Source organism: Candoia aspera, chromosome 15, assembly GCF_035149785.1.
Source record: "Candoia aspera isolate rCanAsp1 chromosome 15, rCanAsp1.hap2, whole genome shotgun sequence".
NCBI lineage: Eukaryota > Metazoa > Chordata > Lepidosauria > Squamata > Boidae > Candoia > Candoia aspera.
This window is the reverse complement of record NC_086167.1, coordinates 12,981,223-13,008,601: the sequence shown is the minus strand read 5'-3', so window position 1 is coordinate 13,008,601 and position 27,379 is coordinate 12,981,223. Positions and strand designations below refer to the sequence as shown.

Below are 27,379 nucleotides of genomic sequence, written 5' to 3'. Positions count from 1 at the left end.
CATACTTATGTGATACAGCCCAACCATAAGGAATTTTTGGACTGGCGCTGTCACTGAAGTTCTCATACTTCAGCTGAATCTTCCTGAGGCTGATATTTGTGGCTGAAGAGACACTGTCAACTTTGAATTCCTTATTTCCAGACCAGAGAATGTTATTTTTGTTTGATGGGCAACTGGGAGAAATGTCCCCACCCCATGGATAATGGGCCTGGGATGATTAGAGGACCTGGTGATGGGGAGTACAATCTTTAAGACAGTAGGCTGAGAATCAGGAAACCTCCGTTTTGGATCTCATGCTTCGTCTGGATTCTCTAAGTGTTGACCCTGGTGTTTCTCTGCCCCACAGCTTTCTAGAACCAGTATGTTTGAATGAAAAATCAACCTGGAAAATTGGAACCTGGGTTTTTACCTTTGGCTCCAACACCATTCCCACTGTATCACCCAGAAAATTGTGTTTCTCTTCTTAGGGAGTCTTCTTTTCCCCATAAGCTTTATTAATTTTTCAGAATACAGTTAAAACACAAAATACAGAATATAGAGCAGATAGAATACCAATCTAAAAAAGAAACAAGAAAAACTAAAACAGTGCAAGTAGAGATAGAAAAACAAAACAGGTGACTTCCGACCTTTTCCAACACAGATATAAAAGCACATAAAAGTTAATCTCCTGCTATTAATTAAACATTTAGTAACATTATTTCTCTAAAATCAAACCATTTAACCATCAAAACCCAAAATCAGAACTTCATTTTTTTGTGTTACAAGCAAATAGTCCAAAAGCGCCTTCCAAATTGAAACAAATCCAGTTGCAGTGTTCTCTCTTATCACTGCTGTCAGTTTAGCCATTTGCACCAGTTCCATTAACTTAATCATCCAGCCCTCCATTGAGGGAATTGGCACATCCTTCCATCTTTGGGCATATAAGAGTCTTGCTGCTGGTATCACATATAAGAACAGAGTTCCATGTCGCTTTTCAAGCTGTTGGTCGATCAAACCCCTTCTATCATTTATGGATTTCAATTGTAAGTCCACTTTAAGAATCTTTTGAATAATAGTATGTATTTGACTCCAGAATTTCTTAGCTTTTCCAGAAGTTCACCATAAATGACAGAAAGTCCCTTCACCCTGTAAACATCCCCAACAAATTTGATGCCCCATTATGCATTTTGGACAACTTATCAGGAGTTAAATACCAACAGTACATCATTATATAAAAAATTCTCTTTCAAATTATAGTTCAAAGTAAATTTCATACCTTTATTCCACATATTCTCCCATTGTTCAAGCATTTTGGCCTAGTGGTTAAGGTGCTGAGATAGAAACCAGGAGGCTGTGAGTTCTAGGCATGAAAGCCGGCTGGGTGGCCTTGGGCCAGTCCCTCTCTCTCAGCCAGTCAGGCATGGAATGAGAGTTCTAGATGTCTTTGCAAACTTAAATCATTATTTCCTCACTTTATTAAATATCTATAATTCACTTAGAGCATACTGTATCAGTGTTGGTGGCAAAGCTGGCTTGCAAATCAAAGTATAGACTAATATCTGCATATCTAGTGGTTAAGGCAATGGGCTAGAAGCCAGGAGACTGTGAGTTCTAGTCCTGCCTCAGGCATGAAAGCCGGCTGGGTGACCTTGGGCCAGTCCCTCTCTCTTAGCTCAAGAGCCAATCAGGCATAGTAGGAGAGTTCTAGTCCCACCTTAGGCATGAAAGCCGGCTGGGTGACCTTGGGCCAGTCCCTCTCTCTCAGCCCAACTCACCTCACAGGGTTGTTGTTGTTGTGGGGAAAATAGGAGGAGGAAGGAGTATTAGGTATGTTCGCCGCCTTGAGTTATTTATAAAAAATAATAAAGGTGGGATATAAAATAAATAAATAAGAAAATGAAATAATATTATACCCAAAATTCTTAGCCCGTTTAATCATACAGTCTTTAACATATTCATCTTCTAAATTCAACTGCAACTCTTAATAAGATGCTCATTGTCTGTACAAAGTTCCATTTCAAATTGTGTTTTTCCGTTAACAAAATTATGTACCTCCTTATCCAAATTAAACCATTCTGACAGTTGTGCGAACTTAGGGAGTCTTTTCAGAAAAGTATGGAGGGTGATTGGATAAGCTGGCTTTCTAATTTAGTCAGAATAGGAAGCAGTCAGAGGTATGGTTTGTGGTCCTGTGGAGCCCTCTCTGCCTTCTCCCCTCCTCACTCCAGAATTCAGTATTGCTTTCACATTACACTACATTGTTTTTGCAAGTTTTGTTTAGCCTTAGAAAAGCAGCCTAAAAATGTGGTTAAATAAATCATGCAAGAGGGAGGAAAAAAAGCATGCACCTCTTTTGCAGAAGTGGAAGCGGTGTTTGGTCCAATAAAGGTTGTGTGCGTGATGGGGGTGACCTCAATTATTCCACCTGCCTGTGCAACCACCTCACCAACTTCGCCATTTTGATGCAAGTGGTGCCACTGAAGGTAAGCAAAGCCAAAGTGTTCATAACTATGGTTTGTAGACATTCCTGGATCATCTAGACTTTCTTTTTTTTTAAACCTAGAATCTTGGTAGTTTACTGGCATGCTTAATTTAATATCAAGAATATTTAGAAGTTGAGTTCTTTCTAAACCATTGTGGCTAGTCATGTGGTCTTTTGAAGTGGAACTGGTGTCTGACCTTCTGCCAACAGAGATGCAGTTGGGGGATCCCCAAAACTCCTTGGTCTTGAAATTCAAGCTGACAAATGCTCCAAATTAGGAGCATCCAGACAGATTGTTTCCTAACAGTCAAGAACATCTGCAGAAGTTCCTGGTGATCATCACACCATCACATCACAAGCCTCACCTTTTCTCTTCACATGTGATGTTATGATGCATGCTAAAACAGGACGGAAATTTGTTGTGATGTCACCGTAGTACTTCCATCATTTTGTGTCAGCTCTTCCAGGTCGACCAGATGGGAAACATGACCAGATGAGCTCAATCGATTGAATTATCCATTCAGTTGTATCCAACCCTTGGCGGTTCCATAAGCCAGCTCTCTCCATGACTTCCAATCTTGTACAGCTTCTTTCAGTTGATAGGTCCTGGCTCTTCCCCAGTCATTTGTCAGGCACCTTCTGGCCTGAGGGTCTCACCATTGGGCACCATGAAATCATCTGAGAGCCTTTTCATGGAATTTTCTTGGCAAAATTTTTTACAAGGTAGGTTGTCAGGTCTTTCCTTAACCCGCCCTCCCCATTTGCCCGGGCTTGGAGCCGGCATGTACACCTGGATGGACAACTGCACATGGCTGGGTTCCAGATGAGCTAATCCTACTTTATTGTAAGTCTACATTAACAGAATCTTGCAAGTCTGAAAGTAGAGATCTCCCACCCTCCCTATTTACCGCCTGAGTAGTTAGCACAGGTCCTTCCTAAGTTTTTTTTTTCTCTTTCCGTTACTCTGTGGTGGGCTTCTCTCTCTTTTATCTGATCGTTCCCTAGGCAGCATCTCTTCCCCCCAACTTCCAAGGTCATCCTCACAGTCCATCACATCCTGCCCCTCTGGACTGCTCATGGATGCCACGCCAAATAAAAATGGCATTGTTCCTACTGCTGTTCTCTTCTTGCACACCAACTTTGCATGTTGAATTTTAATGTCCTTACCCGTGACTGAAATTCAGTCGGTCCCTTCAGTCTCTTTTTGTGAAGTTGGGATTTTCTGCAAGGAAACACAATATTTTCAGCAATAACTTGGCCAAACAGCAGGAGAACTGCAGCTCAGTGGGAGACAGGATGGGAAGTCCACTGAAAAGACTCATGGGATCTCGGAGACCACGGCTGAGAGCTCAACCTTTACTCAGAACTGCAGCCTTGACTTCTTGCCTGTTCTCAGTCCATGCTGGGTGGTATGACTCCTGCCTTTGGCAAGGGAACTAATTAATCAGGCTGGATCCAAGAATCAGCTAGATGACACAAACATTGGCATTGTACAATCTAAGCAAATGGGAATCCATCTCCCACTATTGTTTGCCAAGGACCTTGGTGCTGATTGGCTGTGTTAAGGAGAAGACATTTATGATTAACAGAAAATGCTGCAAGCACAAATAGAGGTATCTTTTCCCAGGACTGTTTTTGCGTTCAAATATTTGCTTGTTATATGTGTTTTCTCTGCAGAGTGTTCTAACCCAGAGAGCCCCCTTGCCAATATTTGCATAGTTCCCCAAATTGGTTTTACTCACAAGGATTCATTCCCCCACCCTTCTGCTTTTTTTTCCCAAAGAGAAAGCTCACATGCTTTCTTTCCCTTCTTAACAAATTGCTGGTTGATTTTATAATCAATTTACTATGTGAGCCAGTTTGGTGTAGTGGTAAAGGCATCAAACTGACTCCAATTCTCATTCTTCCCCTTTCCAGAAGGCTTCAGTCCAAATCACTGGCCCAGCAAGAATGTGGACTGTGTTGTCCTCTGGTGAATGATCTGGAGTTTCTTGTTGATCAAAGAGAAACAGCCTTTTCAGTTGATGTGTCTTGGGCTCCTCCAGAGTATTGCTTTTGACTGCATCTCCTCCGGGAAGATTTCATTCTGTCCCCTGACCTCTATGGCCCACATCTTCTTTTCAAATCAACTGCGTGAGAGCTCTCAAACAGCTCCATCCAGTAGGGAAAGAGAACATTGCTTTCATTTGTCGAGTGAGCAACCAGGATAATCATGGAGACTCTTACTATTTTTCTATTTCTCTATTTTTGTTTCCTCCCTGTTGGGAAATACAGTGGTACAACCCATAGCTGAGTGATGGAGCACCAGGTTTCAGTGCAGAAGATCCTGGGTTCAATCCTCACAGTGTCCAAATACCCTTGGAGAAATCTGTCTGGAATCTGGAGTGGTTGTTGACAATCAGTGTGAGAAATACTGATCTAAGTGGACCAGAGTTTTGACTCACCATAAGGCAGTTTCTCCTGCATTTTGGCACAGCTCAGCACTGTAACATTTCAGGAAGTTAGCTAAGCAACTGATGCATTTTCACCCCATTCTTAATCATTCTGCATTATTAAGTCACTGATAAAATAGCTTCTAGAGGTGCTCAGGTTGCAAGCTTACTGCACTGCCAGTATAATTTAATTACTAATTTACGTAATATATAAATTAATTTGGACATAAACTTTCTTTGGGATAAGTCCGTAAAGAGCAGGCATAATAAATAAATAACCGTAATTGCGCCTTTAGTGGATATTGACTTATTTACAGAGACAGCCCACGGCCATATTTCAATTCAGAATGCCAAACGGAGAGTCAGAATTAAACATATGGAAGATCTTAGCATCTCTTTCTCACGTTGGCCACATAGCAAATCCCAGGACATGGCAGGGTTTGCACTGTCTTATTTTGGGAAACGAAATACAGCTACGTTGGAAGATTCCAGAGCCATATGGTGCTCAGATTCCATGCCGGCATCGGCCCTATTAGCCTTGTGATAAATCCGGAGCAGCTTCTATCTTGATCGTTTGGCTACGATGCCTCCATCATGCCTGGGTTGCCTGTCAGAATGTGCTTTCTCAAATGAATCCATCACGTCTGCTAAAAGTCGACGAAGTGCAGAACTCTCTGGGAGGGACCAGAAAGGAACTAGAGAATCAATTAAAAAAAAAAAAAGGTTTTCAAGGGATGGTGTATTTCTCCAGTGGGTTTATATTTTCCTCTTATTTTTCCTGCCACCCAATCCTTTCATTCAGTTCCCCACCCAGAAAAGAAGATTCCCCACCTCCCTCCGCAAAAAAGGAAAAATAATTGCTGAAAGTTTCGTCCTGATTCTGAGGTTTTTTTTTTTTTTAATGATGATTCAGTTGTATCTCTTGGTTCCACCCACTTTCAATAATCAATGGTTCTGTTCACATTGGTGCTCGGTAGGAACACTAAAATAGGCAGGGACAGCTTGGGGGGGGGAGTCAAAAAAGTCAAGAGAATGTCCATGATTGCATGATTGAAGCCCTAGCACATTTTAAAAAGGGGCAGGTCTTTTCTCATGTTGTTGGAGCTGCCATCTTGACTCTTTTGACCCTCCTGCAAATGAGCCTGAAATAGGCCAGGTCAACCAACCCACTGGAGGTTCAGTTTAATTCAGAACAGACCCAGACAAGCCCAGGGTTCAACTAAACAGGAACATCCTTTTAGGGGGAGATGGGCGGTGATAGAAATGTGAATAATAATAAATAATCAATCAATCAATCAATCAATCAATCAATCCACCAGTCCAGCTTCTGGAGTGCAAGGCTGTTAGATTATACGCAAGGCTAAACATGTTTTAATTAGATTCATACAACAACTAAACCTGATCACTGAATTTTCAGAATTTGCACCATACCGTGAACGACGAGCTAACCAAACGGATTGGCACATGATTAGCCGTAAAAAGTTACCTAAGATTAGAACTAACCAAATGGTGTGAACGCAGCCACCGGGTTTTGTAACTGTCTTGGTCATGCATGTTGTGTGAACACAGCCATTCGTTTCTTCTTCCCTCCTTTCGCTAGGCTGGTTATTGCTTTAGAGATAATGCAAGACTTTTCAAGTTTGAGGCAAATTCAGTCCTCTCAGATTTGCTTTAGGGTGAGATGCATTTTGTCAGTGTGCCAGTGAACCAGAGTAGGACATGGTTTCCACACATCTCCCGTGGTTGCTCATTCAGGGTTAAATCATTTTTAATTTCAAGAGAATGGGGTATAGTATGTATGGAAAAGTTCTGGAAAAAGTCCTGGAAAAAGGAATATATGGACCTGCTTGAAGAAAAAAAAAAACCAAACCAAGATTTTGTAGAAGCATCTTCAAGGCAGTGTTGTCAAGAGATCACACAACCTCTTGTGAACTGCTTAGCTAGGCTCTGGGTCACAGAATGTGTTGCGCTTTGATCTGGCCACGCACTACTTTAAATTTAATGCAACCTAATTAATTTAGCATCTCACAGCCAGCACCAACAGACCTATAAGAAATGGTTGGCCACAAATTGCCATGCTGAATTAATGGCTGAATCTCCTTTCCTCCCTCATCCTCATTAGATGTGGTGGCCACCCAGGCTGCTGGGGCTTTGCTCTGCTCCAGAGTTCAGTATTCTGCTGTTTTTAAAACCACACAAAGAAAGAACAGTTGATGAATCTTACAAGTTTTTGGCATGAAAGGAAGCTCTTGCTGAGCTGGAGAGAATGAGAGCAAACGAGGAAGTCATCGCTCCTGAACAGTGGGAGACAAGGCACTGAAGATGGAGCAGGTGTTCTTACAAAAAGCACGTTACAGAAAACTCCACAGTTCTGGCATTTGCTGCAGGCAGCTCTGCATCTTTTCACCAGCCTCATGATCATAGATGGCAGGGTGGAAATGGGCAAATATTTTCCAGATTACATGAAGGAAGAAGACACTAGGATGCTGGTTGGTCACCTGGTGGCATTGGTCAACGTGTCTGGAGGAGCTTCAGAAAACAGTTTGAGGCCCAAGACAGAAGAATCGAATTATCTCTAAGAAGGGAAGGGAGGATTGAAAACATTATTCTTAAATTAGATTGCTTTGTAACTAGAACACATCTGATCAAATGCTTTGTCTCTTTAGCCCAATTATCTCGACTTTCTCAGAGCCTCGGGCTGAATTGAGCTGTTCCTTTCATCTGCTACTCTGGGGATTGGGGAGGAAACTGGAAGCAATCTAGAATTTAGATTTATCCCCCCTGCTCCAATTCACCTTCTGACCTCAGCAATTTCACCATGTAGGAGGAGATGGGGAACCATCCTTCTTTCTCTTCTTTCTCTTCTTCGTCCTTGGCCAATCTTGCTTTCAGCTGGCAGCTGGCAGCAACCAAGGAGTTACAAAGTTTTTTGTGGATGGAACTCACAGCTCCACCACCAAAAGAGAGACTTCCCTTTTCTTAGTTCACCATCCTGGCTTCAGAGACCCTTGCATGTTACCCTAGGCTGAAGCAAGGAAGTAAACGTGGCTTAATGTCACCTATGAAGCTGAACACAAGAAACAGAAGGCCGGGTCCTACGTGGTTCAACGAAAAAACAGTAAGATGCATCGTAAGAGAAAATGTTCTGAATATAAACACAGATGCATAAATTCTGGAGAAATTCCTTGGCTGCTTTCCACCCACTGTCCTTGCCCTTCCAACCAGGGCATTTAACAAATCTTGAATTTCCTCCACCTTCGCTGCCTGATATTTTATCTTGTGTGCTATCATTCCTGCCTTTTGATACAACCCTTGATTTGCAGCGTATTTGCGAGGCAAAGCCATTTTCCATTTGAGGGAGAGATTAGATCTTTCTGGGGTAGGAACCTTGAATGAACAGTCAATCAGCAAAGCATCAGGGAAGGTTAAACAAAGAGACAAAGACCTTGATTCTGTGATGCTAAAAGCACAATGTGTTTCTGTTGGGCATTTCAGAGCAGGGAAATGCATATCATGTGTATTGATATGCCACTTTCTAGTATATATATAAATATATAAAAATACCCTTGCATTTTTGAGAAACTGCTCCTGCCAATTACTGACAATACAAATAGAGCTCCCCTCCTGAAGAGAAATAACATTTTGCTTAAATGCTCTCTTTTTTCCTCATTAATTAAAAGTGACTTCAAGCAAATTTGCTTTACATTCAAATCCAGCTCTCCGCATTGGAACCAAATCAAGTAACGGGGCAATGTGAACTTGCCATAAGTGGGCAGAATAAGGCTGCTTTGCAGGTTTTCGATTCTGTAGAAGCGTGTTCATATGTAACATTAGTGCGATGGTGGTGCACTGCTTGGAATTCGATTCTAAAAGGGTGCTTTGAAGTGTGTGGAAGTGCAGATGTAGCATCCATTTGCCACCCTTTAAGGCAGCTGCATCATTTTCTAGGATGGCATTGCTTCAGAGGGGAGTTCCCTGGCGCCAGGGAAAGACCAGCCATCTTAAAGAGTTGCAGACAGAGCAATGTCCATGCTTCTGTGTGCTCTGAAACTCTTTTCTAAATTATTTCAGAAACATTGCACTACGCTAATGAGCATAATTAATACTGGTTCCAGTAACAATCATTTTAGTATGTGCAATACGAATAAGATGCAGGATGCACAGATAGCAGAAGAGTGTGCTGAGTCTGATCAAAAACCTAGTCCTGTCTTCTGTTCCTACGGTGGCCAAGCAAATTCCCATGTGAAGTTCCTGATCGTAATATAAACAGGATAGCATTCTCTAAAGCATGTTCCCAGGAACCGGTTGTAAGAGATTCATTGCCTACAGTAATGCATGTGCTTTCTTGGAAAGAATTTGGTTTTTGACTGCAGTCTTCCTGGAGTAATTTCTGTCCACTCCTGTGGCTACTCATCTTTCCAGAATAGACCTTGAGTGGTGATCCCTGTATGCTAATTAAGTAGACCATAACAAGTCAGGATATTCTTTGGTGTCATGCTGAGCAAAAGAAAAGGCCACCAAACCCGGTTTTATTAGCAGCTGGTAGTTGTCTGAGGGACTTCAACCAATTCTGAGCCCAGCCGCCGCCAAGTTGAGCTGTGTGAAAGAGGCCGTCCTCAGTCCCGGATTGGAAAACCTGGCCGTATCGATCAATAACGCCCTGTTCTTTTTGGAATGCATACTTCACTACCACCACCACTGCTTTCCCCCCTTTTTGTCTTCCAAAGAAGTGTCCCGACCAAGATAAACATTAAAATAAATCCGTGTAATTCTCATTAAATAAATGAGAAGCAGAAGTTCACATAGGGTTGGAAGATCTGAAGGACCAGTTGGGCACAGATCATCCTGGAGAAAAATCTGTCTATGTGGTCGCTGGGAGTCAAACTGACTTGATGGCACGTAACCAACTTGATGGCACATAACCAACATTACATACCTCTTGTAAGAACAATCAATGGTCCAAATTACAAATAGGGAACAGTTGACCTTCAAAACAAGAACTGTAGGGATTCTAGAAGAGGGCTTCTTCTCATTCAAAACCAAGTTTATTTTCCTGTTTTTGTCATAATAACTGTGAGCTCTTGATCACTACCAGATGTCTGTCAAATGGATTGGCTCTGCTCGTTTCCTTGAAGCTGTTCTTGTTTTCTCTCCTGAGAATGTTCTAATATTTTTCTTTTAAAAAAAGTTTTACGTGTGAGCGCCTACCCTTATTTGCCGGACACATTTTTTTAATAACTGGGGGGGGGGGGAAGCAATAAAGCATCACTAAATATCATCTGTCTCTTTCTCTCTCTTTGTACAGCTAACAAACGGACACAAGGTGGCATTGTCTTCTATCAGCTACGTAGGATGCTCCATCTCCATTTTCTGTCTGACTATCACTCTGGCCACGTTTGCAATTCTCTCGTGAGTAATTTTAACTTTTCTTCCTGCTGAGCCAATATCACCCTGGAAATATAGATAGTCAGTTCAAAAAAAAACCCAACAACTTCATTTCAGGCCATCGGACTGGATGCTTTCAGGTGCTGGGGGTTTCCTAAAAAGGTTATTAATTCCTTAAACCGCTTTAATTACATGCCCCACATATATTAGTAACACTCAGTTGGGTTTGGTCTAAATTACCTCAATTTCTTGGAAGCAGGAAGCTTTTAAAAAATAGCAGGTTACTTCCCCATCATTTATTCTTGGGCTATTTTCAGCAGCCACGCTTTCCCCTTGTGGGTTCCCACAGAAGGCTTAGAACAACAGGTCCCCAAATGTGCAGCCGGATGGGGAGACTCAGGACTTGTAGTCCTAAAGCATCTTGGGTGAGCCAGTTGGAAAAGGTGGCAGCATCTCTTCGTCCCTCACCCCAAGATACTGAAGTGAGAAAGGGAAAAGTGATGAGATTAATAGGAGGGCCAGTGATTTGCAGAAGTAAGGTAAGGACGTCACCATAGATAGGTGTATGTAATGCCTTGGACTGACTGCAAAAATGGTGCTTTGCAGGGCATGGAGAAGCAAATAAACCCCCTCTTTTCTCAGAATCATTTCCTAGGCACACTCCAAAATGTCTTTATGGAAGAGAACTGAATCAAAAGCATTGTAAGGCCTAATGGTGCTACAGTTTTGTGGTACGGTTTTGTGGTGATGAAGACTGTGTTATCCCCTAGTGGTGTGGATCAAAGGTGATGTGCAACTTAGCCTTCTCTACCCAATGTCCTCCAAAGGGGTTGTCCAGAGACCTTTGGTGGTTAGGCAGATGAGAAGTGTAATAAATTTATGTGTTTGGGGGTTTTAATGGCCAGAATATCCACCAGGAAGTCTCTACCTGGCTATGCTAACAGGCAATTTCAAAGTTGCAGTCTCAACTCATTTAGAGGACCCCAGTTTGAGAAAGTGATGTCAATACCTGGTGTGAATGTTCAGGAGGCATATTCTCGTGGCCTACTGGGCTTCAGTCAACAAGAATTACTGGGCAAGTCAGATGGAGAAGTCTCTTTTCCATGAAGTCACAGCAAGTCCAACAGCTGTACGAAATTCAGTGTCGTGATTCAACTGGAAGGCAATTTGTTTACATTTCTGAAGTTGGTTTGGCAGACTGAACCAATCAGATACCTCCAAATCAATCTGAGTGATGATCCTGCAGGGGTGCAGAAACAACTATGTATGCTTCGATTCAGAAATCTGAATGGAATCACACCCAGTTTACCATTTGATCTGAACACAATTGCATTGATTTCCTGAATGGTTTTGAATCACTGGATCAGACTGGATCCATTCTCCAAATCTTCTTGGCCATTCAAATCAGACTTTGCTTAATTCACACGGGCTTAGCAAATATCAAGGCTTATGGTCATTGTACCTAGGCCAGATGGTTCCTCTGAGGAACATTTGCTTGGTCTTCCAAATTGCAAATTTAACTGTGCTTTTGGGAGCTAGTTATACGTTTCTCTTATTTCCATATATATAGCCGAGCCACTACTAGGCAAAAAATACAACACTGAGGTATTTACAGAGTGCCAGATTTCATCTGAATATGCAAATAGCCTTCTCTATCAATCTTGCTCACTTAACCTGAGCCTCATCTGCTTCCAGTGAGTTTCTCCTATTTTCCCACCTGAAGAGGATCAGGCCCAAATGTATTAACACAAAACCACTTAGATTGATTCTCCTCTCAAAGAGAGATGTGTCTTGATTTAACGAACAAAAGGGTATGGTGAAAACCCAAAAACAAATGGGTAAATAGTCATGTTTATTACTCCCCCTTCCCTCATGGCACTTGCAAGGGGCAACTGCAAGTTCTAAGAATTCATATCCCTTACATGGAACAGAAACACCTTTCCGGTTTTCATTTGGTTTTAATTAGCATTCTTAAATCCAGAGGCCCTTGGGAGAGGAGGGGAGACCCAAGGTTTCCAAATTTGCTGAATGTCAGAAATTTTGTCTGGGCCTGCAGGAACGCTCTGTCTATCAGAAGACTTAAAAGGCAAGGAAATCTAGGTGATATTTCAAAAGTTCATTTCACAAGGGCTAGGCAGGGCTACCTTTAGGAAGACACTATTCCAACTAAAACTTAATTTTGTAACTTTGCCTTCTTGACCAGAGGGCTGGACTCATTAAGAGGTTAGAGAGGGGGAGATGTCACCACATCTGGCGTAGAAGTGATGGAAGGCTGGACGGCAGAATGGAGTTGATCTTGATGTTCCACTCAGATGGATGACAAGAGATCCTCCATTGTTCCTCTAGATTGTTGTCCTGTTCCTCTCTGGAAGGCTCTTTTAAATGTACGTAATGTATCTTTTACTAGATAATTTATCTTCCACTGAACAATGGTTGCCGTTACTGAGCATGGCTTATCTCTTGCGGTGAAGGTGTTTATGAACCCACAGCCCCCTTCCTTCGTAAAACTCTCTTGAAAGGGATCCAAGGGGGGAAATGCTAAACAGGTTTGCAAATCAGCTTTGTTCCAAATTACAACCACCCCCTTCCCAAAAAACAAAACAAAAAAACAAAGCAAAAGTGATAGCTTTTTTGATCCGCCAGACTAACGTTTAAAATGGGCCGTGCATTTGTGAAGGCCAGCCAAACCAGCACAAAAGGGTGTACAAGCCATGGCGGAAAAAACACAGAGCTCGAGGCTGTCGTACTGGGTTCTCTGAGCTTGGTTTGGGTACAAGTTTTCACTTCCTTCAGAATATGCCCTCTGGTGGGTTGTGACAAAAAGGAGAGGATAGGGACAAAAGGATAGTCCAAAAAGTTGGCCAAGTGTTCCTCAGAGGCCTGTGCAAGGCCACTTGGACTGGACTTGATGATGTGCTATGCACTTTAACACAGTTCTTCTTTTGGAGAGTGCAAAGCAAGGCATTTGCTTGGATGGGCACCCTGTGTCAGCTTGGTCCAGCACATCCAGTAGTAGGAGAAAGCTTCCCAGCATACACTGCGGATGTGCAAAATGTCTCCAGCTTGTGGAACAGAATGTGAAGAAACATTGGCCACCTCATTGGCCACTGAATTTTGTCGCTATAGGCAGTCCTCGCTTAACAACCATTTCTTTCGTGACAGTTCAGACTTATGATGGTGCTGAAAAAAACAACTTATGACCAGTCCTCACACTTCCATCACAGTGTCCCTGTGGTTGCATGATCACAATCTGAGCGCTTGGCAACCGGTTTGCATTTATGATCGTTGCAGCATCCTGTGATCATGGGATCACCATTTTCGATCTACCCAGCCGGCTTCTGGCAAGCAAAATCAATGGGGAACTGCATGATTCACTTAATAACCATGTGGCTTGCTTAATGCCTGCTGTGATTCACTTAACGACTGCTGCAAAAAAGGTCGTAAAATCAGGTTGGACTCACTTCATGACTGCTTCACTTAGCAACCAAAATCCCAGTCCCAATTGTGGTTGTTAAATGAGGACTACCTATAAAAGCCAAGCAGGTGTATGGTTTTGCAAATCACTTTTAGGGAGTCATAGAACATTGAAGATTTCATGTGGTAAAGAGAATGTATAATTTTTGTTTTCAGAATACCAATGAATATTTTTTTCTTTCAGCTCTGTCAGTACCATCCGTAACCAGCGTTATCACATCCATGCCAATCTTTCCTTTGCTGTCTTGGTTGCTCAGATCTTGCTCCTTATCAGCTTCCAGTTTGACCCTGGGATGGTAAGTGAAATGGAGATGGCATCTGATAACCCATGGGAATTCAGGGTAATAACATTTAATTGCCCAAGATTTTTAAAAATAATAATAAAGAGGAGGAGGGGAGAAGGAACTCAGGAGACTGCTATGCTCCCAGACAAGTTGCAAACTTCTAATACATTTTTTAAAAAATTACCAGTGGGGTCCTCTCCTGAAACATGGTTTATCAAGTTGTGAAACAAGGATGGCTTTCCACCACTAAGTACTAGGGACCTAGGGACAAGAAGATCTTGTTGAACTTACTCCTTTCTTATGAATGTTTCATTCTGGGCCACTGGGGGAGCAGAAAATTGAACTGAACAGGCTTTACCATGATTCAATAAAGTTCTTGTCTTGTTAGGAAGTGTACCTTGGACCTTGGGTTCCATCCATGCTGAATACAAGAGGGGTAGGCAACCTGGTGTCCTTCATATGTTTTGGGCTGCAGCTTCCAAAATTCCTCACCATTTGGCCCTGCTGTTTGGGAGTTGCAGTTCAAAACATCTGGAAAGTGCCCAGTGGTATGAACTTCTGCTCTGGTACTTGCTGACACTTGGTACTTATACTTGGCAGGGCCCACTGGAAAACTTTTTCTTGCTCATCTATCAAAGCCTCCAGCACTGGACACCTCAATTCTTGTCATGCCCAGGTAGAACTGCATGACTCTCAGCCCAGCTTCAAAGGCCATCGTTTTAGGGAGTTGAAGGGCAGGAATAGGACAACTTGATAAAGAGAAGTGAAACCCTTGCAAGTCACTCTTCCTTTCTTTGAGTGCTTTCAGTGCTACTTGTCATCAATTGTTTGACTATGTCCCATCAAGTAATTCTCAACTCCTAGTGACCACATAGACCGATCTCCAAGATGATCTATCTCTAACCTTCCTTTCAAGTCTCCCAACAGTGCACTCATCACCGCTGTAACTGAGTCCATCCACCTTGCTGCTGGTTGTCGTCTTCTCACCTGTCATCAAAGCCAACTATTGTTCTTCTGATAGGGATTCTGTCCAGGTTGATGCATCATTGTGGAGATCTGATGATAAAGTCTTGCATCAGATGGGACCATTGTGTTTGCATCACACGTTGCTCCTTTTGAGAGAATTCAGCACTTTCCTACACTTCCATGGTTTTCTGGAGAATAGGGTGGCACCCGTGGCACCCTTTGCTTTTGGCTTGCACATAAACCCAGCAATGGCAGAGAAAGGCACGCAGATCATCTGAGCATGCCTCAAGGCCTAGCTACCTACTTGTCTCTTCCCACCCAATTTTACCTAAACTGAACATTCCTGGACTGCCGGGCTGTTACTTTTTGACAGACCACATTGTCACACCATTCCGCACCCCCTCCTCTTCTGAAATACAAGCCCTCCCTTTGAAGTGGGCCACTCTTTATTTTTAGACAATTTGTCACCACTTTATTAAATGGTGGCTGCTGTGGTGACAGCCATATAATGCTGCTGGCATTTAAATCAGGAGGTTATTCATTTCACATTTGTTCGACAGTCGTCGGTACAAATGAAACTTGACAAATGTTTGTGTTTTAACTTTGGGTGCTTTGCATTGAAAAATAAAGGCAGAGATTAATCATCGCGGAGACATTGCTGTTTAACTCGATAATTAATATTATTAATAGCCATAATGATAGTTATGCGGTTTCATCGGAAATTCGCCTGGCATTTGATGAAACTTGGACCCCTTTATCTTCATTTAATTGGAAGAAAAACACAGCAGATAGGCAATAAAATGTGAAGAAGGGATTGTATTGGGGGATATTTTCAGTGATACTCCCTGACATTATGATTCCTGTGGTTTTCTCTTGCATGTGTGTGAACGTTGATGAAACATGCTCAGCCCCCACATACAAAATACACTCCTAATTTCATTGAACATAACGTTCTATCTGAGCTTTTTCTTTGCCTCTTTCCAGTCCTAGAAAAAAACAATAATAGTAACAGCAGTTTGCAAAATTTTCTGTTAGTCACTTTAAGGGGATGGAGTGCAGAAGCTGCCATTTTTTCTCTTGCAGTGCTGCACAATTATTATTATTATTATTATTTGCTGTTGCACATGCTGCCAGTTAAGCAGTGAAAGAACAAAGCAAGACAGAAATAGGTGGGTAGTACTAGGGAACTTAATAATCTGTGTTTTTTTCTCCTCCAGCCTTACATTCATTTTGACCCATTTTGACATTAGTTTGCAATTGCTTTGTAAAAAGTCTGTGTGAGGTTGATACAATCTCTGCTGCCTTTCTCCCCTAGAAAGTACAATTTTATGCATCTCTCTCTCTCTTTTTCTTTTTTTTGCAAGTGATTTACCCCAATATCTGCCAACCCAACTGAACCCCAACCCTTTCCTTTGTCCTACCTAGTTTCTGGGCACCTTCCTTCAATTCTAATGACATATTAAATTTATGGAGATTAAAGATATTGGTGACCTTTGCTTAACCCTTGACTTTACTGTAAATAATCTAGACAAGGAGAGGAGAAATACTGTATATCAACCTCTAGATATTGCTTAGCTATCAAATCTCCTTCCATTAACCATGCTGCCTGGGACGGCCTGAGGCTGTAGTCCAGCAACATCTGGAGGGTTTTAAATTCCAAACTCCTGATCAAGACTAGCCTTTCCCAACCTAAGTGAATATGGAAGAAGCTTCTGCATGAGAAGTCCATACCACTGTGAATCCTGCTCTGCTCACATCCATATAGATAGGTGGACATCTTTCCTCAGCTTAGATCAGTTACCTCTTGATTTCGGATTGATGTGAATAGTCCACAGAAGGACCATCTCATTGTCCCTGTCTGAAATTTAGTTGACCAAATAAGACCATCACAATTATGGGTACGCTACTGCTCCAGGAAGCCTATAGTGGGTGGGAGCATCTAGTGAACCTTGGCTGATCTCCCAAAATCAAACTGAAAGTCCCAGCAGTGTAGGCTAGACCGAAAAGTCAAGAAATATTCCTGGGACAAGAGAATGGCAAAACATATCCATCCAGATATGTCCATGAAGTCTTGAGGAGCTGTGCTGGACTCAAGAGAAAATAAAAAATATCTAGGCAACATGGAAGAAGGCGTGGGTGGAGAGTCCCCTTGAACCTTCCGTCTTATGTAGCAAGGGTTCAGCCTTGGGGAAAAGAGTAATTCTGGTGTTGCAAGGCAACTAGGTGACATTATAGTGAATGTTGCCTAGGTAAGCTGAGTCACCCAGTTGCTAAGCAACTTAAGAATGTTTGTCTAGGTTGCAGCATTGTGTGGAAAGCTTAGCTCAGTTCCTCAAATCAGGAGAACAAAGCGCATGTGTGACGGGCATAGCAGAGACTATGACCTATGGAAGCTTGGAAAAATACCATTGACCAAGAGAAGGTTGTGTGTCAACCCATGTGGCTTTCTCTAACAAGAAGACATTTCTCCCTGCCTGGATTCCAGTTGATGGGAAAGAAGGAAATGAAAAATTAGACAAGGCTGAAGTAGGGTTGGGACAAAGAACCAGTATGGGGGGAAATGGCATCCAGGGTGGCAGATTCTATATCCAGCCCCTCTGGGTTACTGTCATGGCTCATAAATCCAGTTTTCTGTCCACCTACAGCAATTTAAACAAGTCTTTCACGCATCTCTGAGGGTATCTGTTTCTTTTTGATGACCACCTATGACTCGTCTGAGGCTGCTTGAGAGAGTAGAAGCTGGATTCATTTTTGCAGGGTTGCAACATATTGATTTCCATGGAATCAGTTCGTTTATTTATTTAATAAATCTGAAACTTACTTTCTAGGGGATTTATTTATTTATTTATTCAATCCCTTCATATGGCCGCCTCTCTCATGTACATGACTCTGGGTGGCTAACAGTTAAAAAAGAAATAAAAGCAGGTTAAACAATCAACCTTAGGGGGGGGGGGAAACAGCGTCAATAGCATAGAGAAGCAGCTGAGAACATTTTTAACACTCCAAATCAACCATGAAATGGGTTCACCCGTACTGGCAGGATCCCAGGCTCTGTAATGGTGTGTGAGAAAAGACATTGGGAGGCGGGGTAAAGAGACACTGCCCAAGGAATAGTCAGATAAGAGATAGCTTAGTCCACAGCTGGATAGTGGCTGGGGCAAGAGACTCAGGAGGGACCCTCCCTAGTTTCTTGGCTGTAAAAGAGATGGAAGGGAGATTGTACTTTCAGACTTGCAAGATTCTGTTAATGCAGCTTTACAATAAAGTAGAATTAGCTTCTCTAGTCGTATTTCCTGTCTGGTCTACCTGGTAAGGCTGACATCAGTCTTGCAAGTCTGAAAGTACAATTCTCTCCCCCCTGCCATCTCCTTTACAGCTCGAGAAACTAGGGAGGGTCCCTTCTGATCCTCTTGCCCCACCTCATTATCCATCTGCGGGCTAAGCTGTCTCTTATCAGACGGTTCCCTTGGCAACATCTCTTGACTTAGTCTTCCAAGGTCTTTCCCACATATCATTATAGGCTCGACAGCAAAGCCAGGTTTTTGATGCCTTGAGAAAGGCCAGCAGGATCGGGGCAAGTATGAGAGTGTGTGTGTATGTGTGTGTGTGTGTGAGAGAGAGAGAGAGAGAGAGAGAGAGATTCCAGACAGTGGGCACCATGGAATTGCATCTATTATTGAGAGAAATAGGTGCAACCCATTTTTACCACCTGGTGCAAAGACTGCACATATCAGAGGAATTCTTCCCCTAACCTTTCCTGTTTGCGTGGTTTGGCTTCTCTGCAGATACCCTGCAAAATCTTGGCAATTCTCCTTCACTTCTTCTTCCTGAGCACCTTTGCTTGGATGCTGGTGGAAGGGTTCCATCTCTACAGTATGGTGATCAAAGTGTTTGGATCTGAGGAGAGCAAGCACTTGTACTACTATGGCATTGGATGGGGTAAGTAGGGTGTTGTTTCATCCTTAAAAGAAAAAAAAAAGACATTCATTGTCACCTCATGGGTGTAGATGTAGGTTCCTGAAAGCCGACCTTCAGATCTGATGGGGCTATACAGCTGTCCTCCAACTTTCTTTTCCAGATGTGTGACGTTCAACCTCCAGACTCCCCTATGATGGGGAAGCCATCTCAGAATTCATATAGTGTAAGGGTATGTGGGAATGACCTTGGGAGACTGGGCGAAGAGATGCTTCCTAGGGAACGGTCAGATAAGAGAGGCCATAGCCCACAGCTGCATAATGGGCATAGAAAGAGGCTCAGGAGGGACCCTCCCTAGTTTCTTGGGCTGTAAAGGAGATGGGGGGAATGAGCCTGAATGTGAGGGTGATATAATGGTATGTGAAAAAGACCTTGGGAGACTGGCCCAAGAGATGCTGCCTAGCAGTCAGATAAGAGACAGCATAGCCTGCAGCTAGACAGTGGGAGGGAAAAGAGGCTCAGGAGGGACCCTCCCTAGTTTCTTGGGCTGTAAAGGAGACGGGGGTGACATTTGTACTTTCAGACTTGGAAGATTCTGTCAATGTAGCTTTACAATAAAGTAGAATCTGCTCATCTGGTCGTGTTTCCTGTCCCAGGTCCACCTGGGAAGCCTGACAAATAGGGATAGAAGCCAGAAAGAAATCTTTGCTTTTTAGGAATACCCAGTATTCCTAAAGTTGCATCCACTTGTGAACTGAAATGCAGTTCTCCATTAGCGTGCATGCTTATCTACTTTTTGTGGGCCAATCCTCTAATTAAGAAGGGAAACCCAATTGTATATATTAGGGGCAGAGTGTGGGAACAAGATAAAATAAATGGAATCAAATAAATTCCAACGGGATCAACCTGCGCCCCTTCTTCCAGCTTTGCTGCCACGTGCCAAACAGGAAGCTTTCTGCTCCTTTTAATCAGGTTAATAATCCTAATTATTCTAAAGAAGAAGAAGAATTGCCCGACAACTCCAGTTCCCTGAAACAGATTCCTATTTGCTCAGAATACCATTTCAACAAAGCCAATATAAAATCATAAAAGCTGCAGCAACACACAGCTGAAAAAGAATGATAGTTGTCAGAACATAATTCAAACAGTAACCAAAATATTTAGTAGTGTTAAAACAAATTCCCTAAAAAGAAATTAAAAGGACGTTCATTTGGCATTAGAGAGACCATATATAGAGATGTTAGGGAAGCCTATCTGGGGAGATCATTTGATAAATCGGGTACCACTTGGTCTACCTCACTGGGCGTGGACAGCTACAGTATAAAAAGAACCAATAAAAATATTAGGATCTGGATCTGGATCTGGGTCGATAATTGTGGGAGATGACACTGTTTCAATACTCTGATAGTTGTTCTGGTGATTAACTGCTGATAAAATATCCCTTGGTCCTTTCTTCTCTCATCAAAACTCTTTTTAGTGGCAGTCCGTTATCTTCTACTGAACGTCACACACATGGATTATTGTCTCCCATCAAATGCTCTGCTGCTCCTTCTCTTCCTCCTTCTCATTCACCTTCTTCTGATCTTCCTCCTCTGAAAGGAGTGATGGAAGACATTTAGCTGAGTGCTGCTGTGAACCCCCCATAGGTAGGATTTGGAAGGCTGATGCAGGATCAGATGGGCATAAAGACACAGCTCTGTGAATGACAGAGTGTGATGAATGCCTACCCAAGTTTCCAACCAGACTCACAACAGAAGCTTATGGATCTCTGATTTAGTACTGGATAGTATGCAGGTTCAAGAGCAAAGCTGAGGATGGCAAAAGCGCCGGTCTTTCAAACAATTAAAGCTTAGACAGTTCCAATCCCTCCCCCCAGAGTCAAAAAGAGTCTCCTCCCCGCAGCCTGCAGGTGTTCCTGACGGTTCCTGACGGTCTTCGGGAAAGTGTCCTTGAACAGGCGAGATAACCCAAATAGACAACCAAAGCCCCCACATCAGTGCCTGGAACGAAAGAACAAGAGCAGTGCCCTCCCGAACAGTAACACGTGTCAGCACCAGCATGGCATGGGAACTGGTTACGATGCTCACAGGAACATTGAAACAGGAACCATGACACAGAGAATCATCCTTAAATCTTCACAATCTGCCAGATGCAAAGAGCAACATGAAGGCTTTTCTCCCCCCAGGGAGGAAGCACTGGGGAAGTCCCTCCCTCCTTTCAAATTCTTATCAGAAAATTGCCCTGTTACCAATGGGATTTGGAGCCACATCGCAAGACAACCAGCATAACCCACTTGGAGAACATTTCTCAAGTCCCACATCCTTCTGCTTCTGGCTCACTCCTTTTGCGAGTAATTAGCTCATGCTTAGTGACCCAGAATATCAGAAGGGAAATGTCGCTATTAGATTTTTTTGCATCAAACTGTAGCTCCCTTCCTGATGCAATGATTTATTTATTAACTAATTTGCTTGGCTGCCTGTTTGGATTTCGGCTCAGAAGAACTAAGTCCAGGCGTAAAACTTTAAAGAGAGGTAGAACTTCCTCATATCTTTGCTTGCTTCGATGCCACCATCCCATACATTATTCTCTGGGGTCAGTTCCTAGGGACTAAGCTGGCCCTAATGGGTAGAATTCATTTTAGTCAAGATTAATTCACCCCATGTGATTAGAAAAGACACCATCTACATTTATTGGGGACTGGAAACCTCTTATGGACTTTTTTGAGTAAAAATGAAAAAAAAAATGAATGTGTGATCTTTGGCTTTGATGATTAGGCAGGATAGATTAGAGAAAGAATTGTGTTGTGATGTTACTTTAGAGCAGTGTTCCTCAACCTTGGCAACTTTAAGATGGGTAGACTTCAACTCCCAGAATTCCCCAGCCAGCATGGCTGGCTGGGGAATTCTGGGAGTTGAAGTCCACCCATCTTACAGTTCCCAAGGTTGAGAAACACTGTTTTAGAGAGAGAGAGGTTAAAATATGATCATACTTATAACTGCTGTGAAAAATATCGGAAGCTACTTCTTTGTATGTTTACTCTTTCTTTTCTATTTTTCTTCAACTTCCTTTCCTTTCCTTTCCTTTCCTTTCCCTCTTTGCTTTCCCATTGCCTTCTATCTTTTTCTTTTTTCTTCCTTACAGTGTATTCATTTGTATTAGTTTTTATCTTCTTTTTTAAAAGTTTCAATAAAAATTTAAACATGAGTATTTTTTAAATGACGATCCACAAGTATCTTGGCAAAATCTTTTCCTGTTTAAATAAGTGTTTTGTAGAACGACTCTATGGCGGCCTTTGCATTTCATTGCATTTGCTATTGAAATGCCGTCCTATTTATATCAAAAGTCATATTTCCCCTCCTTGTCTTCGTGCTCCACTCCAAGCAGGTTGCACTGAAGACATTTTCCAAGAACTTAAAAAAGAAAAGAAAAAAGTCTAATAATAGTCATAGGGGAGAGAAGAAGCAAATAACATGAAGCGGAAGGGCAGAAACAGGAATGGATACTTCCAACCATCCCTCCAGATCTTTGGACAAGAAAAGAACATTGAAGAAATATGAGGCTCAACAGTAGCAGCCATTGCTCAAGAAACCCATTTGTTCTCATCCCCAGAATTCAATGTGAAAAGTGCAGTCTTTATGGCTTTTTTATGATTCATTTAATATTTGATGTACTTGTGACTCAGCTGTAATTCCAGCTGTACAGAATTCCATGTGTTTGGCATTTGGCATCCAAAGTCACCCTCCTGACAAAGTAGGGCTTTTCATCAAAAAAAGGAAGGCAGGTTAGGTATAAAAAATAGATGGGAAAGGGAACTAAAGCTAAGGTGGCAGTGGGGCGGGGGGAGACTTTTTCTGGACCAGGTTATTTTACCAATAATGTTTGGAAACCGATTATATTGTTAATAGCAATAACAAAAGTATTTTCATTGCACTCATTAACAGTCTGTCACTCTCCCTGCTGTACACAAGTATCAAATCAAGACACTATGAGCGGATTCCATATTCAGCTTACATGTAGTCCTCTCTTAACAACCATTCATTTAGTGATGGTCCGGATTTTATGACAGTGCTGAAAAATACGGCTTACGACCGGTCCTCGATCTTACAACCGTCACAGCGTCCCCACAGTCATGTGATCATGATTTGGGTGCTTGGCAACCGGTCTGCATTTATTTATTTATTTGTTTGTTTGTCATATTTTTATTACCACCCATCTCCTCCACTTGGGGGACCCTGGCCGGTTCACAATAAAACAGTATAAAATACAATAAAATCAGAATAATATCAATAAATATACATATAAAATATAATAAAATCCAAGTGATGGCAGATCTAATTCCACCCAAAGGGGACCGGAACTGGTCCCGGCAGGACTAGGGAGCCAACTAGCCCCAAGCGTGGCTTTTCCTCTCCCCACTCCAGGCATGGTGGCAAAACCAGGTCTTCAGCCGTTTCCTGAAGTCCAGAAGAGAGGAGGCCAACCTCACTTCCAGGGGAAGGATGTTCCAAAGGGCCATTGCAATGTCCTACGGTCACATGATCACCATTTTCTACCTTCCCAGGTGGCTTCTGGCAAGCAAAATCAATGGGGAACCGTGTGATTTGCTTGAGAACCACGTGGTTCACGTAATGACTGTGGTAATTTGCTTAATGACCAATGCAGAAAAGGTCATAAAATTGGATCAGATTCACTTAATGACTGCTTCACTTAGCAACCGAAATTCTGGTCCCAGTTGTGGTCGTTCTGTAGTTACAACTTTGCACAAGTAAAGTAAGATCATAATGTATCTGTTTTTAATATCTCAACTGTTGGATAATAATTTTGAACATATCTTATTATAGCAAATCTATCGCTGTTAAGCTTCCAGCCAAGCATTGAAATGAGGACACGCACACACACACACACACAGATATCCTACAGCAATTCCAATTTTATGACCTTAAATGGATTTAATTCTTTGCAGTGTCTCAAGTGGTTGATTCTTACTGAGACAATCTGTTTATTTCAGATTAGCCAAATCCCAGTTGCATTTAGCCATAGTGATCCACCAAATCCTGCCTGGATTTTACTCAATTTATCTTCTCATATTCGATTACTACATACACCCTGCCCCCAAAAGAGGGAGGACCTGAACAGCAGACCCTGCTACATGCCCAGAATTATTTCCCCAGTTATCCAGTTGGCTAGCCTGCATTTCATCTGCATAAGTTTTATTATCTTGCCAAGAAATTCTCTGTTTAATTTTCTTCTCCGATGCAACTTTAAGCTGATAGATAATCGAGTTAAACCACAGGAACATCTGAAATGTACTTTGGAGAATCGGCCAGGTTACGGCTATTTAACACCTTGGCCAAACTGTCTTCAGAAGTAACAGGAATATTTGTGGGCATTTATTGTTTTTTTTCCCCATGCTTAAGCTCTATTCCAACTCAGAAGCTCCCATTTAAACTGATATTTTGCCCTATCTGTTTAAGAAGAAAAGAAAGGAACTCAAAGGACATTCTCTCCAGTGAGATAAAATTGCTTGATGAAGCAGAGAGGGTGGAAAATGTTGAAAGTTTGTCCCCCAACTCAGGAAATGCACTGCAGTTGGGTGGTGGCCGTGATGCAGCATAGTGAGACCCACAATAGATGGGGCAACCACACATAAATGGGTAGATCAGATGGATCTAGAGTTTTCTATTCTTTTAGATTTGAGGGAGGACTGGAGTCCTTCCACGGACGTCTGCAGGACGAGCAAGGGAGGCCAGTGGCAAGATGCGTTTGATGTCATCGCACAAATGCTGCATCCTATGCGCTTGTATCAGTTGTCAAGACTCAAGTATGGCAGTGTAGATAGAACAGTGTGTCCCTGTGCATGTACTCATTTTGTAATCATTGTGGCAGATGTCTCTGGTTATTTCAAGTTCATTCTATTGTTTTAAGCTCATTCCAGTGATGTCAACAATAGCTTGGCTTCAGTTTCTTACCTAATGAGAGAAGGGAGGGAGGGAGGGAGGGAGGGGGAGATTACTTAAGTATCCCCTGATCTGGAAGATGTCTGTCCCTGTTCAGACAGGCCAGATTGAATACCCTTTCACCGCTCTAAGCCAACAATTGATTTATTGCTATAGCAGTCCTGTTTCTGAAAGAGACAGGAATGCTGGATATCTGCAGTCAGACCAAGCTTTCCTTTAATGCTTCTTTTCTGGAAGACGAACACCTTGCGGAGCAGACCTTCACAACCAGTGCTGAAGTGGCCCTTCCCCAGTCACTGCAGCTCTTTCTAAAATGCAGAAGGCAATATAAGGTGCTCCAGATATGTCTGTCTCCAAGCCTTGCCACCTCAGTGGCCTTTGCTGCCCTCCCAAAGTCATTCCCATATGGGTTGCCGGATCAAGAACGGCTCAGCCCTTTGTTAACATGACATTCTACCTACCCTTCTGAGGGTATGGGTTACTCCTGAGAAAACTTTAACTGTAAGAAAGAAATTACTGCCCCTATACTGTGACAACCTTAGCTGCTCTCTTCAGTTGATTGCTGCTAAATAAACTGTCATTTTCATCCTGATGCAAAACATAGACAATCAAGAGTGAGGGCAACACCTCCACTTTCTGATTGCCCTTACTTTGGATTGGCAGGGGATAAAAGTGCTTATTGCTTGTCTTGCTGGGAAGGGAAAGAGAACGTGATTCCTGTTGCTAGCCTAGCCATAATAATTCCAGGACTTCCTGTAAGAAGTTCTTCTGATGATAGAACCTTCAAGGAACATGTGTTCAACAGGACAAGCTCAAACTCCTTCAATGCACATACATCGTTCTAATGTTCATGACCTCGGAATCACTGTTGAAGGAAGCTTAAGTTGTCAGTCCGTATGCAGAATGGGAAGAAGCTGCCCTCCTGTCCTTAACTCGAGGCAACCACATGATTTGTTGGTTTATCACTCTGGTGAAAGGTGGCTGAAATTTGCTTTTGTGGTGGGCTTGGCACTGCGAGGGTGACGCCAGGCAGCCTTGCGGAAGCAACGTGATTTGCCTTGACCAGATAGGTTATGTTGCTCCATGATCTTGATTGGTTCTTTCTGGAAGAGCTTCCGAGAGGTCCTACAAGTGTCAGAAAAAGCCCCTTCTGGGCACTTCAGAGAGGCTGTCAGAGCCAATGTGTGTGGGGGTGACCCAATGCCATTGCTTCCCTTTTAGTTGCAAGAAGGCTGGAATGCTTCAGGTAGCATCGCCAAGCGGGTGATTTACTCAAGTCGTTCTCAAAGCAGAGCACTCCCTGCCACACCACTGCTTACAGGTCTCTTCGAAAACCCCTTTTTAGAGCTTATAAATACATGAAAGAGGAGCAGTATCTAGCTCACTTCTTCCACTGCTATTGTACATTGATTTTAGGCTTGCTTTGTTTCCAGTAATCCTGCTAGTTTTCTATTATGTACCTCATGCTTTTGTAATTGAATTTGCAACACTTTGCCAGGAATCTGTCTTTTTTTTAGCAACACCGATAATGAAGAGGGAGCCAACTGTGAAACACACACACATACATACCCCCCTAACATTTCCTTGCAAAATGTGATCAAAGATTGCGGCTATTAAAACGTCGACCACATGACAGGGTGATCCCAAGTTGAGTTGCGTTGCTGTTTCCTGTAGCTGCTGGGTTCTGCAGTCATGATTCCCCCAAGGCCTGTCTAGTGATATGGCTGGTGAATTTCACAAAGGATGAGCATCCTGGCTCACAACTCATGTCTTTCAATGCTAATATTGTGGAGTCCTTGGTGCTCTCTGAGCCTTGTTGTTTTCTTGCAGATGTTTCATTGCCAGACGTTTCATTGCCAGACTAGGCAACATCTTCAGTGCGTGGCATCATCCTTGCAGTGCAAAGCCTACCACTAAAGCAAATTTCAGCCATCTGTCACCAGTGATCATGTGGTTGCCTTGCGTCAAGGACAGAAGGACACCTTCGCACTGAAGATGTTGCCTAGTCTGGCAATGAAATGTCTGCAGGAAAACAACAAGGCTCAGAGAGCTTTGAACTGAATTCTCTCAGTTCAACCCTGAGCTACAAATATTCGCTTCAATTAATGCTAATATTCCATAATAGCCAGTACCTCTGAAGAAATATGAATTGCCCCCATCAGTCTTCCCATACATCTGAACCTGGACTACCCTAATGGACAACTGTTTTTGGGTTCAGGACCATGAGTGCCTTATTCTGAGAACTATACTGAGGGCAAGGAAAAGCAAATATAGTCAAAGAAGAACATGGGTATTTTCATAGTAATAGAAGAACCACATTTATTCACTGGTTTCCTATCAGCTTTCCTGAACTGCCACCCTTTCTTTTTTGTCTTCTGAGGAAGATGCTAATGCTTGCCTCTTCAATTCTGCAGGTTGCCCGTTCCTGATCTGTGTCATTTCCATAACCACAGCTGTGGAAAGCTATGGAGAAGACAACAAGTAAGTTCTGGAAATAAGAAACTA

At 42.6% G+C, this 27,379-nt stretch overlaps 1 protein-coding gene across 2 annotated transcripts in view; it reads left to right on the top strand.

Annotated features, from left to right (window-relative positions):
• The window catches only part of ADGRD1 (adhesion G protein-coupled receptor D1), a 114,239-nt gene that overhangs the window by 58,539 nt on the left and 28,321 nt on the right, over positions 1-27,379 (top strand). For both annotated transcript variants that reach the window (XM_063315564.1, XM_063315563.1), the window contains 5 exons: positions 2,339-2,462; positions 10,199-10,302; positions 13,937-14,048; positions 18,788-18,941; positions 27,289-27,355. In XM_063315564.1, coding sequence (XP_063171634.1) covers positions 2,339-2,462; positions 10,199-10,302; positions 13,937-14,048; positions 18,788-18,941; positions 27,289-27,355 — 561 coding nt within the window. The remainder of the gene's footprint in view (positions 1-2,338; positions 2,463-10,198; positions 10,303-13,936; positions 14,049-18,787; positions 18,942-27,288; positions 27,356-27,379) is intronic.